Source organism: Melozone crissalis, unplaced genomic scaffold, assembly GCF_028551555.1.
Source record: "Melozone crissalis strain CALT ecotype California unplaced genomic scaffold, PUWL_Pcris_2 ptg000007l_1, whole genome shotgun sequence".
Classification (NCBI taxonomy): domain Eukaryota; kingdom Metazoa; phylum Chordata; class Aves; order Passeriformes; family Passerellidae; genus Melozone; species Melozone crissalis.
Window position 1 is genome coordinate 13,383,466 of NW_026535785.1, and position 18,039 is coordinate 13,401,504.

Here is an 18,039-nt window from a genome sequence, read left to right on the forward strand (position 1 = left end):
TGAATGCCTGGCATTGTCCTCAGGGTGCCATTACACCCCTCACCTTCAGGTGGAGTCCGTGGGGATGAGGCTTAGGAGTTGGGGTGATGTGTCAGACAGAAAGTCATCCTTAAACTTTCTGGGGAGCAGCTCCCTGTTGACCATGCTGGAAACTTTTTTTTTTGTTGTCCTTATTCTCTTCTAAAAAAATGCAGATTTGTTTTGTCCATGTGTAAACAGACCGTGCTGGAATTCCAAGCATGTCATTGCTCTCGAAGTGCAGAGCAGTGCAGGATTGTTCCTCCATCTGTTTGGTAAAGGATTTTTCCCTCCTGGTTTGATCAAAAGCAAAGCAGCAGCACAGAGTTACCAGGCTGGGGTTTTACCCAGGGGAAAATTTCTTTGCACTTCTTCCCTGCACATTTCTCATGAGGCAGAGCATGTTCTGAGGCTGGGGCTGTTGTCTGTAGACTCAAAACATACTTGTGAGTGACTAAGAGTGCAGCTCTTAAAATACTGACACAGAAGCAGGTTTTATTTTTATCATTTTATTAGATTAGGTCTTTTGTCAAAGTTGTAAAATCTTTTGTAAAATAGGTGTTGAAATTCCCACTGAATTGATTTTAATCAGTGCTGTTCTATTCCAGGTAAATCAGCTTTGTTATCTACAAAAATGAAAGCAAAGCAAACTCTTTACTTTTGATTTTTAGGCAGCTTCTAGAATAGGCTGTTGTGACTGGTACAGCTTGTGTTTCATAAGCACTTTGGGGGTTGTTTCAGAACCAGTGAGCAAGAGAAGGATGTAACAACACCCAGGATTTGCTTGTGGGGCTGCCCCTGGAATAAAGAATCACTCACTGAAGCACAGTCCTCACTGAGGTTCAAGGGGAGATAAGAGACAAAGCTAACAAAGGACAGGGAGGCTGCCAGACTTCCTGAACCTTACATTACTCACACTGAATAAAGATTCAGAATTTTCTTGGCATTGTTCAAATGGATTTAATTTCCATAGGTGAACCTCCAAGCATGGGGATCCCAGAACCAAGTGGGTTTGTGGTGGGTAGGAATGAAGGACATGCACTCTGCCCCTCCAGAACATTCCTGGGTTTTTCATTAAGGCCTCATGCACACTCCACCCCCCCTGCTGCTGCTGCAGGGACAGCTGTGCAGATGGAACTGATGTGTTCTCTCCCTTCCTACACAATAATATCTACACTTCAGTTCTGGCATTGCTTCCTGCATTTGAAAAATAGAACAAACTAGAACCAAGTGCTAAAAGAACTTCCTAACTTCATTTATTAGGCCACAGTGCTTCTCTTCAGATGCGTTAAGCATATTTTTTTAGATTTTAAAAACCTTATTTTCCCCAGATACTGCTGCTCCTTAGCACATCATTATTCATTATTATTACAGATATTTTGTAAATAAGTAAACCTGCACTAAATCAGTTTGCTTTTTGTAACAACTCCACCTATGACCCCCCTCCTGCTGCACATTATTCCCTCTTTAAGGATGTGACCAGCTGCTGCCATGTACACACCTAGGTGCCAGACAGGCTAAGGAATTCTTTCTCATGCTCAAATCTATCAGGAAATGAGATTCAAGATTCTTTGCTGATAAAAAGCAGCAAATGCCCCTAAAGTGCAATTCCAGGTTCATAACTGCAGCAGCATCTTCCTTTTGATGGCACCAACACCCCCATTCAAAGCCATTTAGCTCATAGTTGTACCTGATACCTAAATGTAGCTGAAAGAGATCAAGGACTGTGGAACCGGAGAGAGAAGTGCCCCAGCCTGGCTGCCTAGAGTTTGGAGTTGAGGTGCTCCAGGCTGGCCTTGACCGCGAAGCCGCCGTCGAAGGCGGCGTTGAGCACCTGGTCCAGGCACGAGGCCAGCACGAAGCTCAGCTCCTGCCGCACGGGCGCCGCGATCTCCTCCAGGTCCTTCTCATTCCTCTGCGGGAGGATGATTCTCTTCAGGCCAGCTCGGTGTGCTGCCAGCACTTTGTCTTTAATGCCCCCAACCTAAGGAGGAGATGAGACAGATGGATAAAAACTGAACTAATCGAATAAAAGAATTATTGTAACATCACATCAGGAGTTAAATTTTGAGGAAAGGTTCTGCCTCCCTCAGTCATTTAGGAAAGCAATTAAAAATGCAGTCAGAGTTGTAGCTCATCATGTGCTTAATGAGGGAAGTATGTTAATATGCTACAGTATTCTTTCTGTAACAGCTAATAACCAGAGAAAAATACATTTAGGAGTGAGGTATGAGAGAATCAATATTGCTTTTCAGGAATTTCTATAACAAAAATGGCCTTCACTCTGTTTTTATTTAATATCGCGTGCTGAAATCCAGCACCTTCACTAGAACAGAAGGTTTTTCAGCTGAAGGCAGTGTTAGATGTAGGGGGAAAGGAGTCCTAAGGCAGCAATGTCCCATGAAAAATAACTTGAGCTGTACAACAAAATATGCACAGCAAAGCAAACCTGTGTTCAGGAGTGGAGAGGCTCCACTGAGCCTCCTGGTTGAGTTGCTAATGAGATGCAAACAGGGGTTAAGTTACATTTTTCTTACAGCTGCAGCTTCTTCCCCCAAACTCCTTCCTATTCCTAAAGACCATCTTAGAGCAGAAACATGTAATTTTACAAGGCTTTAGAGAGAGGAAGGGCCCGTATTGCAGTACAAAGGGCAAAGCCTGGCTGCTGTGACAGGGGCAGAGGTGACCCGTGATCCTCACGTGACCCCAGAGCTCCGGGCCGTGCTGCACACCCAGCAGCAAGGGCAGCCCCTGGCACAGCCCTGGCACCTCAGTCACTGGGAACAGCAAGATTCCAGACTGCCTTGGGGAAGGAGGAGAATGTGGGTTAATATTTACAGGTCCCTTATCTCTGCACACAGCTTTAGCAGCAGGCACAGTCGGGACAGGGTGGCTGCAGGGCTAAGCTGGCTCCCACCTGTCACTGCAGGGTGCTCCAGACCCCCGGACAATGGCCTGTCCTGTCACTCTCTGACCCCACAGCCTCCCAGGCCACTGCTTGCCATGGCCCCTCTGCTTCTGTCTCCTCTGCAGGAAACAAAATCCTGCCCCTGATTTCCAGCTTCATCCTCCTCCTGTCCATCATCTGGCATGAGATAACTTTGGCTTCAGCCCCCGTGCCAGGCCCCACTGACACTTTGAACTAAACTCTGTTTGTCTGAATGCCTTCTCTGCCTTCATGCTTTGACAAAGCTTTATGGAAACCCCATCTGGCTCAGCTACAGCCAAGGATCAACATTCAAGAGAAACCTAAAAGCAGCTCCATGGATTCAGGAGTAACCTGTATGCAGTCACTGTGAGAGCTCTAAGTCACAACTTTTCAAAGACATCAGAACCAACAGTCTGAGGAAGCACATTTAGAAACTGCACTGCAGGCTCAGAGCCACCTTGCATTTTAAGACTTTGAGGTTTCCTTTCTAAGTAGACATTTAATGTATTTTCCCAAAAAGCCACACCAAGGCTGGCTTTAGCTTGAAAGGCAAAGCAGAGGAGTGGGGCAATCCTGCAGCAGCCTGGCCTCCTCCAAGTGCACCAGCAGAGACCACATTGCTGCAAAGGAATGATCCAGCAAGGCTCTGGATCCACGCTTTTCTGAGTGGCTATAAACAGATTTTATACCCAAAATAGGGAGCATGAATAGAACTTAGCTCTTTTCTCCAGTGATGCTTACTGGAAGAACAAGGCCTCTCAGTGTAATTTCTCCTGTCATGGCTACATCTGAGCACACCAGCCGCCCACTGAAGAGTGAAGCAAGGCAGGTTACTATGGTAACACCAGCAGATGGTCCATCTTTTGTGACAGCTCCAGCTGGGAAGTGCAGATGGATGTCAGTGTTGTCAAGGAGATCAAAACTTCCAGAAGCTTAAGGAAAAAAAGAATGGTTTGAATGTTAAAAATCTAAACCCATTTTGTTCCTGGTCTTTATTCTAAAAGCCCACCAAGAACTAAAAGCTTTGGCACTATTTACTAACAGTAGGCTGAAAAAAAACAACGCAATATTGCAGGAAAAAACAACAAAGAAATCCCAATCAGCTTTCCTACATCCAGATTCCTAGAAAAAACTGTAACAAGATAACCAATAAGCTTGGCATTTGCATGCACTGGGAAATGGAGAGTAGGGATTAATGGGGAAACCAAGGAATTTCCACACAGGTTTTTTATGTCCCAAACCATCAACATCAATGTTCAGAGAACACTTCACAGAAACTCACATTTATAATCAAGTAGAACTCTTATTTATGTTCTTTCACCTGTGATGGAGTATATGGAGTGCAAACCATAGAGGTAAACATGCACACAGGTAGTCCCTGCAGCATTTCATACATTAATTACATTTTGGTTTTTAACCTATCTAAACTTACACAAATAGTGCAAGATACTGGTCAATTATTTGCCTGATCAGCAGATGATCAATCTAGCAAGCACTTTTCTACAAGTCCTGGGAGGTTCAGACAAAAAATTGTTTAAATGTTCTTGTCCTAGTGCACTGCAGTTCCACAGCTGCCATACAAACCCAACACTCTAAAAATACTAAAACTTAGACTAAAAAACCTTTTAACAGAACCTGCCAAAGCTACAGACTTCCATATCTGTCTCCATCATGACAATCCTGCTGGAAAGCCTGAGTGTAAAAATGAGTCAGAGGCAGTGTCTGCCACAAGCAAGGAGAAGCACCTTGGCACTGAGGCTGCCCACAGCATTCCAGGCTGGGGCAGGGAGACACAGCTCATGCTCTGCCAGGCCACAGCCACCCTGGCTTGGCAGCAGCCGGGAAAGAACAGCACAAAGGCTCTGTGGGGCTGATGTCACCTCCAGGGCAGCACTGGTGGCTGGAACCCTTTCTCTGTCCCTGTGGCACAGCAGGTCCCTGTCCCTCACCGTTGGTGAGCCGGTATCTCCGGGCGTTGCTGCGCAGCCAGCTGATGGCCAGGTGAGCCGACTCCTTCATGACGTCCCCCAGCTGCCCGGTCAGTGTCAGCTGCCCCTCCCCTTCCATCCTGCTGGCCTCCACAAACATGATCTCCCCTCCCAGGGGCGTCCAGGCCAGCCCTATGGCCACCCCGGGCTGGTTCAGGCGCTCAGACACCTGAAGGGAAACACAGGAAGCAGTTTAGGAAACGGCCATAAAAAAATTGCAAAAACAATTCAATAGTTGGCTTTGAAACAACTGTGCCCATCAAAACACTGAAGTTCAGCCAAGTGTCTGATCTGTTATATTTTAATTTATTATTTAATGCAGCAGTAGTTCTGGATATGTGTAAACAGTAATTACACAAGAGGAGCTGTATGTGGCAGCTTAGCTTAAGGCCATGGCAAACATCTAGGTGTGTCATTCTTGAAACTTTCCCTGCCCCCAAAAACACCCTAAGAATCTTTTCCTCAAAGGACTTCAAGTATTCAGTCAATCCTGACAATGTTTATGTGACTTAACCCATCTGCTGGAGTGTGTTTGCCCTGTTACTCCTGAGACAAAGCCACTTTTGCTCCCCAGTGTTCCCCACAAGCCCTTTTGAAGGTGGTGGCACTGCCTGAGCTGTGCCAGTCAAGCCCCTGATGTTGTTCCCTGCAGACTTTTACAAACACTTTGGAACAGCAGAACCGTGACTGTGCTCCCAGGCCAGGTGAGGGACACCTGACAGAGCCCCTTTAGGGGTTACAGCAGCCAAGCAATCAATCAGCAGCTCCAATGGCAGCCACAGGCAAGGAACCCACACAGCCCCTCCTCCTCCTCCCCTGGGCTCTCCCCTAGCTGAGCACTGGCAGCAGCACCCTGCCCTTTGCTTCCATCAGCAGCATTTGGCTAAGAAGGCTCTTCCTTTTCCTAGCATTAGAGCTGTGTGTTTCACTTCTGTGGTATCAAAACACCTCACCAAGCATTTCCATCCCTGCTAACATCAGTTCCTATATCCATTCCCTGTGTGTTAGTTATTAGTTACAGTGATTTACTCTGATTATTTTAGTCACTGCTTAGCAGCTCAGGTTAACAAAGTCAGCTCATCCTGGTCACACTGCAGTCCAACAAGGCTGGAACATTCCCCTTTGCACTGCACACTGCTATTCTGGCAAACCATTCAAGGTGAGATGAACACAATCAACTGTCCACACCCTCTCCCAGCCCAAAGCAGCCAGCAACAAGGTTTATTGATCTGGGGGGTTTGTTTCAGTTCTTTTAGACTGTGCTCTGCATCAACTGGCAACAGTTTAGAGACTGCTTGAGAGCTCAGGGACAGAACACAGCAAATGGAAGAACAAATGAAACCCAAACAGTTCTAACAGACTCAGCACGGGCTCCCTCCTCTATCCTCACAGGCAGATCCCTCCTCCTTTCACAGGTCAGTTGAGATCTGATAAGAGAAACTGCCTGTGCAGTCGGTGTTGATCACCTTTGGACCATTGTTCCTTGCATTACCTGGTGCCTCCAAAGCCAAGCAACCCCTCCTGCTGTCCTGGAGAGAGACTGGAGCACCCCTGCTGCAAGCTGAGCCTTTCTGAGCCTGCTGACAGGCACACGTGGCAAATGCCCTGGCAGCTGGGAGATGTGGCTGCAGAAAAGCCCCCTGGAAACCCCCACACAGCCAGAGCCACTGAACCCCAACACTCAGGGGAAAGCACCCTGGACCACATCAGAGACCCACAAGACTGAATCACTCCTGGCACCTCTGAATAATTTCTTCTCACCCTAAGTCAGATGAATTTAAATTAGAATAAATCCTTTCTTACACTTTCTAATCAGCCTAAATTAAAAATGACCATTTGAATCAGCTGATGGCTGCTGATGTCTGTCAGGTGATGAAGATGCCACTGAGCAATGGAGTCTTGAGGTCTGAAAATGTTTGTAGATGAGACCAACCCAGCTGTACCCTGAGTACATGAACATACTGTCAGATGCATTTTAGCTGCCTGGATACTGCAAAATTTAAGTCTTAACATTCAGCACAGTGATTTATTTTGCAGTATTTCAGGCTATCAGCTGCAGTTTTGGATCTACACCAAGTCAGTGCAATGGACAGAAGCTGGGAAGTCCCTGATTCCCAATGGGAGATGGGAACCAGTTCAGTCACTTGCTGGCTTTGAGCACATTTGTTTTCCTTCCACAGGTTCTCCCAGCCCGACTGTACCAACTTTTTTTCTTCTCCTCTGATTCATTCCCTGGCAAATCACTGCTGGCAAAGCACATTAACAGTGGCTTCCCTCTGAGGGAGGAGGATTTCCCAGAAATATCACCACAAGACTGACAGTTCTTAGACAAATATGCCAATCTAAACCTGTACTTTGGACAGGTTTTGCTTCTGAAAGACACCCTGATGTTTTTCCCTGATTAAATTGTGCATGGCCCTTGAAACAGAGCCATTCTTTTATGGCATCTGCACTTGCATTTCCTAGAACAGGCCACCTCCCTGACCTGCAGCTTCTGTCCCTTCAACTTCACTCAAGTTATGAGGACACAAACCAATCCTGATGGGCCTTCCTGTGTGCCAACAACCTTTGTTACTCAAGCAGAATTAAGGCTTGAAAGAAAAAAAAGCGCTAAAAAATTCCCTATTACATCAACTAAAATCCAAGCCAAAAATACAAATAGATTGTTATAAACCCACTGGATATTTCAGAAACCCTTTCCCCCAAAAGTGTGCTGTGCTGAAACATTTCATTAAATCTTCTGCACTTTAAACTGATGAGATTATTCTTTCAAAGCCTCACTATGTGATTAATTCCAACATTTGTTCTGCAGGGAGACACATAAGATTATTTATTTGTGATAACTGAATTAATCCAGCAAGTAGAAGCTGAATATTCTGTCCCATCTTCCTGCTGGAGAGCTGTGCAGACAAGAGCCAAGCAATGCCCTGGAAAGGTGAAAGATGAATCCCTGGCTCAGGAATTCCCTGGAGGACAACAGATCAATGAAGTCATGTCATGTTTTCAGTTCCATTTGCTCAGCCTCATGCAGGTACTGACACAGTGGCTGCCTCATTGTGTCTTTGTTTCAGCTGCTGAGAAATGGCAAAATGCAGGCCCAGGGTGAAGCTCTCAGGCCAGACCCAGAGAGGAGACCCAGCCTGTGCCTACAGAGCAGCCAAGCTCAGAGCAGAAACTCTGCTCCTCCAAAGAACCTTGGGGGGACTTGAGACAAGTCTAAGGAATAACACATTAGCTGGGAAAATTCCTTAAAATAGGAGTTATGTTGTTATCTGAGCAATTTACATGGAAAAAACCAAAGTGTGTACTGAAAAATATTCACTCAGTCAACACAGCAAATAGTACATGAAAAGAAATCCTGGGCTTGGGGAACTGATCTGTGTGGATTCATCTCTACTTCTATCTATGCACTAAATTTGCCTTCTAAATGTGGAAATGTTAAAAAAACCTTTTGAAACAGAAGTCAGCAGCTTCAATCACTCTTATTTCAGTTTAGAGGCCAGCAGATCCATGAAATGCTTATCTGCAAATTTATGGCATCTATTGTGGACCCCACAACAAATAAACAAAAACTCACAAATGTTAACCCCCAGCTAGCACTCCTGTGTTTGTACACTTGAAATTAAGAACCACACTTTAATTACTTAATCCTACAGAAAAGACAAAATAGCAGAAATTCTTTTCCAACACAGCCACACTACCAAATTTAAATGAATAATGAACTCCAGAAACAAAAGTGACACCAGGTGGGACACCTAAGTCCCATATTAGCACTGAATTCTTACATTTGTGACATCTCCCTGCTGGGTACAGAGGCTTCTGAGAGTTGGAAAGAACAAATGGAAGCTGCTGACAATTCAGTCATTTGCCTAAAGAGTAAATTCTTCTAATTTCTGAAAGTAAAAAACCAGATCACCAAAGAACCCCTGGGAATGCCCTCAGCCCAGAGCCACCAGGCCCCTTGGTCATTTATCCTGCCTGCCACTGTCCCCTGCTGCCACCACACCTGGCACACCAATAGCACTGCCTGCTGCCACTCTGTCTCCTCATTTCTGCCTCTTCCTTAACAATCTCTGCCATGATAAAATCTCCATATCCAAAAGGCTCAGTTCAGGTCTAAAAGCTGATCCATTCCTTAACAATCATTCATTTTCTCCTGCTATCCCAATCACCTTGCCCCTTTTTCAAGTCCCACTGGAAGTCTGGTCCTCTGATTTAGGAGAAAATAATTGTAAGAGGAAAGTTCTCAGGAACAGAGAACAACTGTCAGTGTCACTGTCACTGAAATGAGAATCCCAAACTGACAAACTGCTTTAACTGATGGCATTTCCAGAGAAAGGAGCAAAATACAGATGGGGGAAAGCAAAAAATGTGAAATATGCCTATTGAGGAGCAGAGCTGGGTGCCTGACTGATCATAAAACATTTTAATAGCCAAGAATCACATTAACCTAAAGAATGTGTGAGAACTTCTGGTGCAAACTGAAGTGGTTTTAATACCCAGAAATGCTGCCTGGCTTTAAGGAGGTACGAGGAACAGTCCTTAGCACAGCTGCTGCAGAGACAGGATTCCTGGGCTCTACTTTTGGCTTCTTTCCCAAGACCACCAAACATCCCCCAAACAAAAGCAAAATTGTTTCAAACTGAAAAAACAGCACCACATTCTTCAGCACTGCTGCAGGAACCTTTGCTAACAGAAAAGTCAGGGCATTATGTCATTTATGTACCCTGAATTAAAAGAAAAGAAAAGCTTTAGGTGAAAACACACTTTGTGCAACATAAGAAGCAGAATGCTGTTAATGACATATTTTGAAGTTATTAACATTGTATAGACTCAGTCAACAGCAACAATCCTATCAGCCACAAACAGCATCAAACAGCAACAAACGAGGATGTTACCTCCATGTCATACATGGGGGGCCCCAGGATATCCTTCAGAGCATGGAAATCAATTAAAATTGGCATTTCAGGTGGCAGAGCCAGGTCAGCTGTGTCACTGATGGATTCCGGTTTGGCATCTTCTGTGACATGTTCTTTGCAATCTAAGGGAAGAAAATCTAATTTAGCATTTGTAATGGTCCTTCCTAGACAGAGGAATTTTTTAAAAATTATGACAGAGAAAAATAAAACATGCAATGAAATGCTCAGTAAGTTCAGGAAAATGTGCTCAAACCATCTCTCACAAAACCTTGTCAAATTAAAGATAATATAGCATGAAATGTAATTATTAAGCTTAAATATGTTCTAAGTGTTCATCAAAGATAAAATCAAATCTAGAGCACTGACAGAGATGCAACTCATCAGCTTAAGTGCATTTTAAACTAATTCAAATAGCAAAACACATTAGGCTCATTTAAGACTTTACATTTTTCAGCAGATTTGTGCAGAAAACCAGTATTTCACAGAGTCACAACAGTTTGGGCTGTAAAGGACCTTGAAGCTGATCTTGCTTTAGGGTCTTACAGGGCACCTTCCACCATGCCAGGTTGCTCAGAGCCCTGTCCAAGCTGGCCTTGGACACTTCCAAGGGATGGGGCAGCCTCAGCCTCTCAGGGAGCCTGTGCAGGGCCTGCCCACCCTCACAGGGAAGGGTTAATGCCTGCAGGAGGGATCAGGTGCAGCTGAACAGTTCTGGGGGCAGCTCTGACAGGGCAGGAACTCCTGCTCTTTCCTGAGTGTTTCCAGCTGTGCCCCAGCACAGAGCCCCTCCAGGGCAGCCCCTGCAGCACAGGCTCTGATGTGACATTTCCCACTTTGATTTTTGTCTCCTAGGACTTTTAGGGCTTTGCTCAGTCATAGAAGGGCTTGGGTTGGAAGGGACCCCTAAAGATCATCAGCCCAAGTCCCCACACACACAGGGACACCTTCCACCTACTCAGGCTGCTTAACTCACAAAACTGACATCTCCTGTGTGTTCAACACCAGCTCAGAACACAACACCTACAGGCCTTGTGCAGTGAAAAATCTCAATTTTGGTGTAACAGCCTGTGGCTTTTGTCTTGAAATACTGCACACACAGAGGGCTCTGTTCTTTCCTTTGTTGAAGGAGATATTGCTAAGGTGCCATGCTCAACAACCAGCAGCAGCAAAAAATTCCTCCAAGGTCCAATTACCAGACATTCTCAGCAACACCTCCAGGCATGATACACTCTTGAGGAAGGGCTATAACCCCCAGCAGCCTGACACTTCTGAATGCAATATACTCAAGTGTCACCCAGGAGGGACCAACAATTACAGCAACAGTTATGGGTTCAGCAAGGGGCTCTTCCCTTCCTTCACTCACAGCAGGAGTGGATCTCTTACCTGTACAGGGGCTCCCTTAGCAGAACTGCCTTCAAATCTCTGTCTTCTCTTTTTATACAGAAGTGAACTATAATGTTCACAGGGAATGCCCCAAGGAAGGGAGGAATGATGAGGAGAACTCCATTGGTATCAGAAGGCGAATTAATTACTTTATTATACTATATTATTATATTACATTGCATCTAAACTGAATCTGCCAAGCACTCAACTCTGCACACACTGCACAGAATCTTGTGACTGTCAGTGACAGTCCTGACACACACACACACCTGGCCCTGACAGGCCAAGGAAACAAAACACCATCACTGTGGGTAAACAATCTCCATATTACATTCTACTTTGGCTCAACACAGGCACAGCAAATGAGATAAGAATTGTGTTTTCTTTCTCAGGTTCAGAGAATGTGAAATCCAGAAATATTCTTGGGAAGAACTGTGCCTTGCTTTTCTCTGTGAAGAGAAACGTGGTGCCAGTGAACTGCAATGGGAACCATGTGAATGCCAAAGCCTCACCCAGCCTGCAGAGGAGCTGTTTGCAAGGCTGAGCTCCAGAACTGGCAGCCCCTGGCAGGGCCTGGCACTGCACAGGCCCCAGGGACTGGGAGCAGAGGCACAATGCAAGCAGGGAATCATTTCCCCCCAGATCTGATGCAGGTGCAGGAGGCTTATCAGCATTTCTCAAGAGCCCTGAGCAGTGTTTTAGTGAAACATCTCAGAGAAATGAAGAATGCTTGGACAATGCAGCAGTTGCTGAGGCTCTGAGGCTCTCTCAGGGCAGTGCTCCCTGCCTGGGGCTGTCCTGCACACACAGAGTGAGGACTTTTGTTCCCAGCCCCAAGCTCAGCCCAACACACAGCTGAAGTCTGCATTACACAGCAGTGTACACTGAGCTTCAGGACTCCTGCACCAGATTCTGGATCCAAATATGGGTTGTTTACTTTCTTTGGTTTCTTTCTAATTTTAGTTTGAAAAGGAGCTTTCTGGTTCTTCCTCTGCACATCAATGCATGCACAGTAACTGAAGATCCAAGAGTTCAAACAAGTACAGAAAACCACAAATCACTGATCTGATCTATTTACCAGAACATGAAGAGGTGGTCAGTGGTGCAGCAGCAATTCTCAGAACAGATGAATGAGGATGTCTCCTTTCACAAGATCCAAACTTTCCTGTTATTAATCCTGTACATAAAGACCTTTTTACAGATAATTTTGTGACTGTGCAATTCTCACTAATGCCTTAACAGAGCATCAAGGGAAACACTGCACATCACCATTAACAGGACAGCAGCACCTCAGCTTTCATTCAGGACTCCCATCTAACAGTTCTCACCCAACAGCCACTGATCTTCATTGTCCAACTCACTGCTCCATGGCTGAATCCCATTCCTCTGCTGCAAACACTGCCCCAGTCACATGCCTCCTGTTGTTCCAGCACATCTCTCTGCTTTTGTTAAACTGCTATTTTTGTACATAATAAATTCAAAGACATAAATACTGGCATGTCTAGGAAGCTTGACCCTGCATGCTATTCTTGCAATTCAGACTGCAATTTCAACTCTATTTGATAATCCGATACACAATCCATATTTCAAAACAAAACTGAGTTTAAAACCAGCTGCTTTTTTTCTATACCAAGATTTTACTGCCTAACAAACACAAATGTATTTATTTCACCTAGCTCTGTATACAGCAGAAGAGACAAACTCCTCATAAACAAATCAGGGAAGTTGAGGCCACCTGATTAAAGGAATCAAACTCTTTTCTTTATCTGATCTAATGAGTAGATCCCATTTTATGATCTGTAACAGTAACAAACTCCAGACTTTTTAGAAAAATGTAAACTAAATTCTGTCACTATCTAATTTTCTGTAAAAGCAGTGGCATCTAAAATGTAATTACAAACTCTAACTTTTTCTTTGAAGGAAAAAGCCATCTCCCTTTATCATCTTTACACAGGTGCTGACTATGAGGAATCTACGCAGACACAAGTAATTAAGATTTCCACTAACAATGACAAATTGTGTTCCTTACCTTCCCCAGACACACAGCCATAAACCACAGTACAAGCTAAATGGCATATTTATCTAAAACAAGACACTTAAATTCAGGTTTCCAGAAACAGAACTTCTCATTAGGACAGCAGCCTCATCATCTTACAGTTTGAGACAAGTTGGCAAAATAAACTAAAGGTCAAAAAGTGCCCTCAGCAGAGCTCCAAAGTGCACTGGAGGAACCACCTGCTGCTCTGCTGTTACATGTCTGCTTACACAAAAGCAGCATGGTATTGAGTTGTTTTACCATTTAAAAATTGTAATACTAAAAATAAACAACACATGACCCTCCCCAAGTAACCAAAAATAAGTTCAAAAAACAACCAACCAAAAAAAGATTGTTTGTAAAATTTTCCAAGCAGAATCTGCAGCCACTCAAAGATCACAATGTTCTTCAGGAATCTGTCTCTGCAAGTTCCCAAAATAAAACAAAGTCTCACATGTAAATAATGGATTTATAAGAAAATGGACTCCTAAGAAAACATACTGACAATGAACTATTAAATGTAATTAAAGATTTAATGTTAATAGACATTTCACGGCACAAAGATTTAAAAAAATAAGACTGCTACCTTCTACAGATGTAATGAAAATAAGAGAATACACAAGTCTAAAACCTCCTCAACATGTAGGAATTTCTCATCTCCTCACAGAACAGATTTAAATTAAGCACTGGCAACACAAGTCTTAAACCCAAAGATTTCTAGCCACACTTACTGGCCAAGATAGAAAAATAGAAGCCTAACATTTTACAGTAGTTTTTAACACAACACTGATTTGCTGAATTGCTACAGAGATATAAAAAAGAGCATCAGCATGATGGACAAGGTTTCAAGTCTGTGGGCAATTAAAGGTATAATAACATTCTTTCTTTCTCATCAGACTTAGCAGCAGATGCTTCAGCACACAACAGACAGACTCAGAATTCTTTTAGTCCCTCCAAAGTAAAACCCCCCCAAAACTGCATTGAGGTAGAGAAGGATGGGACAACAGTTCACAATCAAAGCCAGCCATAACATGAAACTGCTCCCTAAAAGCAACATTCCACTGTCAAACTTAAATCTTATGCACCAAACTTTTAGGAAGTGTTTCTTTAGGAAGGGAACAATATCCTGGGACCCTAATCCTGTTTGCAGTTACTTACATGCTTAAATTTAATGCTATGTGCATTTCTCCGCACAGCACCAGAAAAGTTCTCTTTCCACAAAATAATTGCATTCCATCATTTGTGACCTCCAATAACAATGTCTACTTGAAACACTTGAAGGTGAGGTGCTCATGCAGGAATATTTAGATAAATTAACATGGAAAAAAATAACACTTTAAAAACTAATTTGTACTGAAGCCAAACTTCTCAGAACATTTTTTGTCTTTTTGACTTCCTACAGAGAAGTCATTCCAAGCCATTTTCAGAAATTTCAGAAAAAGGCCCTCACTGCAGAGCTGGAAGCTCTGTAAGGTCAGCAGAGCTCAGACCTGAGTACCTGCAGTCACTCCACCCTGGACTGGTGCTCAGCAGATTTCATGTGGCAGTTCACATTGACCACTATGGTCAAACTTGCATTTAAATTAAAACCAAGTGTTTCATCCACAAGGAGTGTAACAAACTGCTCTGTATTGCTGGATTATGGAAATATTTGAGTATGTTTAAAGCCTTGGTTTCAACATAAATACAATCTTCATTTCATCTCTTTTAGTTATGAAATATTACCTGTCCTAAATCTCCCTCTGGGTCTGAATTAGACAAATTGTTTTTTACTCTGGGTTTCAAATGCTGTATCATGATCTGATGCCTTAGTGCACAGTTGCTGCATTGTATTCTCAAGGCAGTTGCACTAAAATAGGAAGGAGTTTCACATATTTTTGTGACTTCTAGAATTTCTAGTAGTGTCAAAAGACTCGAGGAGTGTCCCATAAATCTGAGCTGGTGTTTCAGTGAAATTTCAGCCAGCACTGCTGTGCACGGGGACAACTCCCCAGAGAGCTCTGAAAAACGCTGCAGTTCCCTGTGCACACTCAACAACTGACACAAACCAACACCCCTGCACTCACCAACCTCTCCAGAAGCTCAGGAGTCACAGGAGCAAGGGAGGCACTCCAAGCTGCCCCTGCATTTCAGGGGTGCATTTCTGGAAGTGCTGAACCCAGGCTGAGAGAGCCCCCAGCTGTGCAGGGCAGTGCCCTCCCTTCCCAGAGCCCACACAGGGGCAAAACCCTCACCTTTACACAGCCTGACAACAGCTGCTCTCCCTGCAGGTAACACCCTGACTGAATCGATGCAATGGTGCAAAGCCTGTGATTCTACCACCTAGTGTCCTGAACTCTTACTACAACCCCAGGCAGAGGCACTCAGCTGAACAAACACAGCACCATGGGAGGATTTGGCCATGCTCTGGCTCAGGAATAAATTCTGTTTCAGCAGGCAAAGCAAGCCTGCATCTGCCCTCTCCTAGTCACAGCTCAAGGCACACCAATGCACTGACTGCACAGTGCCAGTCTCACATCAGCAACACACAAATGCAGGAAGCAAAAATGACTTCTAGGAATTTTTAGAGATATAAAGAAAAAAAATTCCAGAAATTATTCTAAATGAAACTATTAAGGGATGAGAACTTGATTAACTAATCTTCCAGAGTCATTCATTATATGAAATAAAAAATCATCATCATGATGCAGAACTACACAAATGTCCACTAATCAACAGGAGGAAAAAAGGCCAAAGAAATCAATTTAGACTACAAGTCCCATTATTTGCATCAACTTGCAAGTATCTGGAGATATTTACAAACTTTGTTTTGAACACTTAGTTGTTTCCAACCTACGGAATGAAAATAAAAATATTTTTTAAAAGGCTCCTACTCTCATACACTCCCAGCAAATGACACACTGTAAAAACACACCAGGGTGTAAGCACAGTGTGAGTACAAAATAAAACCCACTCTGCAGATTGCACCATTCTGTACAAAGTTTCACTGCAGAGACACCTGTCCCTCAGACTGCCTTTTATTAATACAGCTTTTTCTTATGGACAGTTTTCACTTCAGAAGTACAAAGGCAACTCTTCACAGCCTATTTCTTTCTTAACTCCAAACTGGGTCAACCAAAAATGCCAGCATTTTCCTCCCTTCTAAAGCACTTGGGCTGCTATTTTCACTTAGCTTTGGTAAGCTGCAAGTCCAGAACTAATTTTAACAGTGTATAATTTTAACAGTGTAAATACCTCAGTTGCAAGCACAGTGCTAATTTTAACATGGTAAATAACTCTCTCACTGGATTGAGATGCCTAATACAGTTCCTTTTTGTTACTTGCCTTAATAATAAAGTGTTTCTTCTTACAGTACCATGAGTTGTGCTCTGAACTTACCTCTTGACTATTTTACCAGAATCCCAGAAGAGCAGAACATCTCTTTTTATTCAGCAGCTGCATTAGACTCTGAAGCACATTTCAGACACAACTACCTACTCTGAAAATATGACTTGTCAAAGTTACCACCCAGAAGGTGCAGCAGCCAGGACACCTGGCACTGCCTGGTGCTGCTGAGCTGGGCCAGCACAGCCCAAGGCTCAGCACTCACAATCACAGAAGCATCAACAAATCAGTGTTTGACTTCAAAGTCCATCAGAGCACAGAAGGTACAGAACACACACACAATATAAAAAGGAAAGCATTGGTAAATGTCCTAAAAGCTCTGCCTTTTAATGTAGATGGGATGATTTAAACTGCAGGATGGCTCATGGATTCAGTACTGCTGCTGTGAGAGCTCACTGCCTTCAAGCCAAACGTTCAGAGAAAACCAAGCTGAACCTGCTTCAGCAAACACTGCCAAATTCAATGTTCTTATATTACAGTTTTCACAGACATTACAGTGATCCTAGAACATTCAACTCACTTTATCCTTCCCTCTCCTATTTCCAGACTAGAAAGAGACCTGCCTTTAGTGGTGAAGCAGTTACCTGGGTATTTTTGCTGTTTGAGAGTTTTGTGTTTAGTTTTCTTTCAGTCTGTTTGATGACTGGAAATGATAAAACACTGTCTGTACACATGGGAAATAAGAGCAGACTAACTGTGGCTGAGAAGTTACCAAAGCTTTGAGAGACTTTGAACAAGCATGGTCTTAATTGGCACATAAAACAATTCTAATTTCAGAGCCCTTCATGTAGACAATTTTTTTAGTGTACAACAAAATAACCAGATTGAGTTCTGAGCTAGTAGGAACTACAGCCATGCTTAGAGAAGAAGTGAAAGATTTGCATTAAAAAACCTAGGAAGACATACACAAATCATAACTGCATCCCTAAGACATAAAACAGATGCACTGAACTTGTCAATTACCAACTCAGCAGGCTGAGACTACTCAAATTATGTCCTAAGTCATAATTCAGCACTAAAACTGTACATAATAATATTGTCACGCTATCTGCCAGGCTTTTGAAAACAAGAGTCCTTAAAGAAGAATAAAACAGGAGAAAAAGCTGCTACATTAGTTTCCGAGTGACTACATTAGAAGTTTCCTTTTTAACAAAACATTCCAAAGATACACACCTTCTCCTTCCCCCAGCTCAGCACGATCTGGCTTTGCCTCTTTGTGCTGCCCTTCTGCCACCTTCACAGCCACTGCCCTGCAGATGGCTCCCAGCTTCCGATCCAGGGCCCGCACTCCGGCCTCGCGCGTGTACCTGGGGGAGAGAACAGCTGGGCTGGGCTCTGCAGGACACAGCTCTGCAATGGAACACACTCCTCACCAAACACACA

General features: G+C 43.7%; 1 protein-coding gene across 1 annotated transcript in view; it reads right to left on the minus strand.

Moving 5' to 3' along the window:
• Window positions 1-489: 489 nt before the first annotated feature.
• The window catches only part of LONP2 (lon peptidase 2, peroxisomal), a 37,185-nt gene continuing 19,635 nt past the window's right edge, over window positions 490-18,039 (minus strand). Inside the window, exons 11-15 of the mRNA XM_054296240.1 lie at window positions 17,830-17,963; window positions 9,834-9,976; window positions 4,897-5,104; window positions 3,689-3,879; window positions 490-2,002 (exon numbers count right to left, since the gene is read on the minus strand). Coding sequence (XP_054152215.1) covers window positions 1,781-2,002; window positions 3,689-3,879; window positions 4,897-5,104; window positions 9,834-9,976; window positions 17,830-17,963 — 898 coding nt within the window. The 3' untranslated portion in view covers window positions 490-1,780. The remainder of the gene's footprint in view (window positions 2,003-3,688; window positions 3,880-4,896; window positions 5,105-9,833; window positions 9,977-17,829; window positions 17,964-18,039) is intronic.